At 33.6% G+C, this 6,000-nt stretch overlaps 1 protein-coding gene across 1 annotated transcript in view; it reads right to left on the minus strand.

Moving 5' to 3' along the window:
- The window catches only part of LOC140148450 (plexin-A2-like), a 49,759-nt gene extending 44,837 nt beyond the window's left edge, over positions 1-4,922 (minus strand). The window contains exons 1-2 of the mRNA XM_072170398.1: positions 4,805-4,922; positions 3,016-4,122 (exon numbers count right to left, since the gene is read on the minus strand). Coding sequence (XP_072026499.1) covers positions 3,016-4,095 — 1,080 coding nt within the window. The 5' untranslated portion in view covers positions 4,096-4,122; positions 4,805-4,922. The remainder of the gene's footprint in view (positions 1-3,015; positions 4,123-4,804) is intronic.
- Positions 4,923-6,000: the final 1,078 nt, after the last annotated feature.

A 6,000-nucleotide genomic window follows, 5' to 3' on the forward strand; every position in this document is an offset into this window, starting at 1 on the left:
TTGGGCTCGTTTTAAAATATTTTATGATGACCAGTCGATTGCAAATCGATGAAAGTTTAACATATGTTTCAATGTATGGGGTTCTTCCATCTCGTTTTCCCGCTAGGATGCCGCGAACAGCGCCCTCACTGTTTTTGACATGCTCTCAAGACTGCAAACCCGATTCTGCCATTTTTTAATTCGCGGACCTATTTTCTCAATAATTATAAAAATGCGACTTTTTGGCGACTCAAATTTATGCATAGGCTTTACACTTTTATTTAAGCTATAATTCGCCACTCTTTCTGATTAATAAGTCTACAGACCAGCCCAAAATACCTCAAAAGGTTTCTGTGTTTTACCGGAACTCATTAGGGTTACACAAATGGCGCATTGATTTAGTGGTGTGCCCCCTCCATCACTAGTCCCGGTATATGGTCAATCTTGGACGTGTAACAAAAATCTTAGGCGTCTATGATTTCATTGGTCAATAATTGAATACACCTAAGATGATTGGCTGACCAGCTAATGCTTACGTTGGCTGTACGTGTTCATACCATGACATCACAGGACAATCTGTCTCGTTCGAAGAAACCCACTCGCTTACAGTTTATATCAATTTTAAATAACTTATTTTCTCAAAAAAGCAGTGATTTTTATTGGATTCATAATATTAGTTTTTCAATGATATGTTGTTCGAGCATATGCCCTTTCATACACGGTTTAAATATGTAGATTAATGTTGCCATGTTCATTTGTGACGATTTTTTTGAACTTTCGGTAATAAGCCCAAATTGAATCAACAACTTAGAACACTGATAATTGGGCACTTTACAACCATTGAAGTAGGACTTTTATTTTTGATGGTTAGTATATTTTCAAGTTTTTAGTTTTGATAATTGGAATTTGTTAATATGATATAAAAAGACACATATAAGTCTATAATTGTAAGAGTATTGAATCATTTTAATGTTAATAATTGCGAAACGCCGGCGGTAGAGACAATTAGTAAATATGCATTTTAGCGATTTCTTGCATTACGATTTATGATAGAATACAATCATAGCGGATTTCAATAGACTTAAAGTGGAAGTCTATTTCGTGTAAATAAACCTCGTAGCGTTGCTATATTTCACTTATTTTTTCATTAACTAACCATTATTATTATTTTTTTTAACTTTGACAAAAACTCGAACGAGTTTTGTTTTAATACCAAGGACTGCTTAACAAGAATAGCCATTATTTTGCTTAGATTGGGTGGACTATAGCATAAACAACCTCTCTCAATTACAGCTTTCTCTGTTCCATTTTCTAAGTAACAATGCCTACATTTTTATAATTTTTTTTATATATCATCGTGATAATGTAACTCTCTCACCAAATAAAAGAAAGTTCACATACCAGCACATTCTCTATTTATCTTCTTTGTGTCCATAGTTTCAATAAATTGATTGTGATGAGAAATAATAAAGAAAGAAAGAAAGAAAGAGCAGAAAGAAAGAAAAAAAAAAAGAAAGAAAGAAAAAAAAAAAGAAAGAAAGAAAAAAAGAAAGAAAGAAAGAAAAAAAAAAAGAAAGAAAGAAAGAAAGAAAGAAAGAAAGAAAGAAAGAAAGAAAGAAAGAAAGAAAGAAAGAAAGAAAGAAAGAAAGAAAGAAAGAAAGAAAGAAAGAAAGAAAGAAAGAAAAAAAAAGAAAGAAAGAAAGAAAGAAATTCACAATCGCGTCAGCATAATAGCTCTAAGAATAAACATGTCGGTTCTGTAATTTCGGACGCACCGACGGCGAAGAACCTCATATCTTGCAATATTAGCTTCAATTTTGAGATAAAGTTGAGATAATAATGTAGATAGACGTCTAAATTAACGTTCAAATAATCAAAATAGCGATAATCAGTGGAGGGGCATGCAAGGGAGGCAATTGCCCCTGGCAAAAATGGGCTATTTGGACCCAGCCCCCTTGTATGGGGGAAAAGAAAAAGGAGGGAGAGAGAGAAGAATTATTTTGGTAACTATTTGTTCTACTCCTATTTAAGTGAATTGAAGTGGGCTTATTCACTTTCTTTACTTCCAAATATTAAAAGCGCATTTCGTGACCCACAGCATCATCTCCCCCCCCCCCCCCTTTTCTCAAAAAAAGTTGAGATTTTTATATCACTGGAAACCTCTGGCTAAATAATGTTTATGTACAAAATATTTCTTGCAGATTAATTCGTTTAGCAAAGATATCGTGAAATTTGAATTTCGTTCTGGTATATCAGAACGAAATTACAACAATAATCGTATTGAAGATACAGATTCACCCCCAAAAAAATTGTAGGTCTTTTTGGGAAAATAATGTATATCTTCACTATGAAAGGTCAAAATTTTCAATTGATGGTCGGCTTTTCATCCCAGCTACATAAGTACATTATTATCAGATTTATAAAGTTTTCTTCGAGGACTGTTAAATATCAAAAATATCAAATTTGCCAATTGATATTACGACGTATATCGCGAATTTCAAAATCAAATCAAAATTATTTGATATCAGAAGGACATTGATATTATATCGCGAATTTCAAAATCAAATCAAAATTATTTGATATCAGAAGGACATTACTCGTATTCAGAATGCAATTCGATATGTCTGATGTGCTCTCAGGTCCCACAAAAAATACTGTGCAAACGTTGTTTTCCAATTCCTTGACATGAAATTGATGGCCAAAATTCATTTCTATTAAGACTAAATTAGTAATAAAAAAGCAAATTTTTGAAGAATTTGTTTGAAAAATTTGGTATTATTCTTATCAATCTTTTCTGTCTTTTCAATCATGTTACTAGTAAAAGAAGTTGAACAAAATTACTATGAATAGAACAATTTGTTTAATATTATTATTAATTTTCTTCTTCTGTTTGTTTGCTTGTTTTGGTTTCTTTATTGTAGAAACATCGACAATATTGACAATACATCAAACCAACGTTTAAATATAACCATACATAACCATAGCTCTCCTGATTCTTGATTCTGTCGTTTCCAGTGATGATAAATTACTACTTACGGTTGAGCAACGGAGGCCAGAAATGTAAGATGCACCATCTGCGCCATCCGTACTCTCCAAACACGCTGCAATCGCCCTCAGGAACTTGATTTCAATGTCGTTTAGTCTAAAAATACACAATGCGGATCGATTATCTGCCTTAATGCCTGTTGGGTCTACACTTTTGGCAAATAATCCAATGAGGACCTGTTCGTTTGTAGGGACACCTAACGAATCGGCAAGATCTGAACCAACTGTTGTTAGGTGAACAGCTTGAATCAAGTTGTAATTTACACCGTTATGTGTGCATTCAATTACAACCTCTGTCCTAGAGTCAAGGTCTTTACTGTCATGGCATACGCGGTTAATTTTTGACAAAACATTCGAGTACGTGATACCTGGGCTCCCTCTATCAAAACGTTGATTTGTAACGAAATATGTGAATCCATTAAAATCAAACACGTCTTTGAAATCAACTTGGAAGTTAGGAGCATTTTCAAGGGTCAATTCATTATCTCTAGGTACACTCAGTATCGCGTCGGAAAGTCTTCGTCGGCTAAACAATTTGATATCTTGAACAATTGGGTCTGTAGCTCCGACATACAACATCTCTACAACCCCATTGCTAGTGCTGGCAGGTGCAATGGTGTATACTGTGCTAAGATTGCCTGGTGCTGCCACTTGTTGATCAACTAGCATGGAGATCTCTATATCATTGGCATCTCGTATCTGACATTTTCCGCTGTCATAATTCCCACATGTGATCAGTTTTTCATTGTTAGTGTCATAATGTATAATGAGGAGTTTGTTATGATTAATGCAGTCTTCTCTGTCTATATCATCTGGACATTCAATGAATGTTGATGTGCTATTGATTTCTTGATAAGAAGGATTTAAATGCACTAAGTTATTCGTGGCACCAAGATACATATCTCCTGTTGTCTTGTGGATGACGAAATGATTGAATTTCGGAGCACACAGGGGACAATCAGGTGGTACCGAGTAGGAAGCGAGTTCATATGCTGAAAGTCCGGCGTCGAGACTGACGGTGTTTTGAAATGTCACGAACAGAAGAAGTGAAATTAACTGTTGCGCTGCCATTTTGGAGTATCAGATGCTACACTTTGTCTGTAACAAACAGGATGAAAATTATTAGTTCATATTTATTGTAGTCTTAGACCAAATAGCCGTTAAGTTTAGAACCATTGATATCTTCATCATCATATCATGTCACAATTATTATGATTATGAAGAGTGGGTTTACGTGTTTACAAAACTGGTTAATACTTTTCTCTTGTAAGCGCTTGTATAACAACAATGAAATGAATAGATATATGAATTCGTGTTATAATTAAAATAGTTTCTTCATGTTTAATCCTCACTAGAATTATCAAATGGAAGGTTTACATGGTTTAAACAGAGCAGACACGCTTTAAGAACAAATTTGTACCATGTCATTTACCACGAGCCATATCATTTGCTTTAGACACATGATTGTAAAAATGAGATGAATTTTTGTAAAGGATACTCATATCACATGTCATTGCTATAAATATTCCAATGAGTTCCTATTGTTAGATCTTTTCAACTCTGCAAGAATTCATTCAGGTTTACACAGAGCAGCAAAGTCTCCATATCATGATCATCATATCATATCATATCATATTAATCATGTTCCATCATGAAAGTATATCTTACCGCATAATTTCATATCATGTCAAATAGCATAAGTGTAGATAATTGTTAACTAGCCACATCTGCTTGATGTTATTTTAAAAGGCAATAATAAAACATAAAATTTATTACTTACATTAACAAATATTCACCGCTACACCAGGCAACCAACTAGATCCTTTACTTGTGGTGACAATGCCCGTTATGATTACAAAAAGTTAGTTTTGCGTTACTTCCTCATATGGAGCTGTCGAAAACACGCGGGGGTAACGTAAAATGTATATTGAAATTTTAATTTCGAAAACAACGACATTTGCATGCCAATCGAAGGGATTAATTTGAGTTTGCTTTTGAAATTGTACAATATCATATCAAAAATGTAGTATTTCCCTTTCTTAACAATAATAATTACAAGTGTTGTAGTGAAGTCGTTCCCTGTTGGATACATAGAACCTGCCCATTCACAAAAGAGGTATAAGGAAAAGATTCATTCAACCGTTACTATTTACCATTGACCTAGGTGAGTTGAATACATGAAGTGCAGGTTTTATGCTTAACATATAGGTTATATTGTGTAACAATGAAATTTTACTGCTCAGTTGCCATGTAGCTCAAGACTACTTAAAATGGAATTAGTAGAATGCTTATTTTGTAGGCATTGTATTATTGAGTATGAGCTGGTAAGCTATCTATTTACATGTAGTAAAAAAATTAAAGTGTATAGAGATATCCAAACTTTGATCGAGATAATGCAACTGCAGATTTTCAACCCTGTGCCGAAAGAGAAAAAAACATGGGGTCTTCAAAATGTTATTGAATACTTGGGCTGTTTATGAAATATTGAACTATATAACTATCAAACTATCATTAAAAAATGTTGGCGTTATACCGGCTACGTACACGGTTCTATATAACACATAACATGCATAATGGATTTTGCTACTATCGAAATAATTAATTTCACCCAATATCCATTTAATTTCGTCCAATTGTATCCCCTTATCCTTTCCAACTTGTACTGCAAGAAATAAACAAAATACAAAAGTAGTTTTTCCGTAAGATCATTTCATAGTGTGCATGATATAAGTCTGAATTTTGAAATTTCTGAAAGCAGGTTTTATAAAACAAGTTCTCTCCCACCCGAACAGACCTTTATCGCATGCACTGTTCAATTACAAAAGAAAATGTTTCTGCAACGATTGGCTTTGCTTTAAAAGGGACAGCTTGATAAATTAAAAGAAGAAAGACAGAAAGGAACAATGGTTTAGAAATACATTTAGAAATTGAGAAAGATGGAAAAAAGAACGAATGACCTGTGAAAAAAGAGGGATA

The sequence above is a fragment of the Amphiura filiformis genome, chromosome 3 (genome assembly GCF_039555335.1).
Source record: "Amphiura filiformis chromosome 3, Afil_fr2py, whole genome shotgun sequence".
NCBI classification, from domain to species: domain Eukaryota; kingdom Metazoa; phylum Echinodermata; class Ophiuroidea; order Amphilepidida; family Amphiuridae; genus Amphiura; species Amphiura filiformis.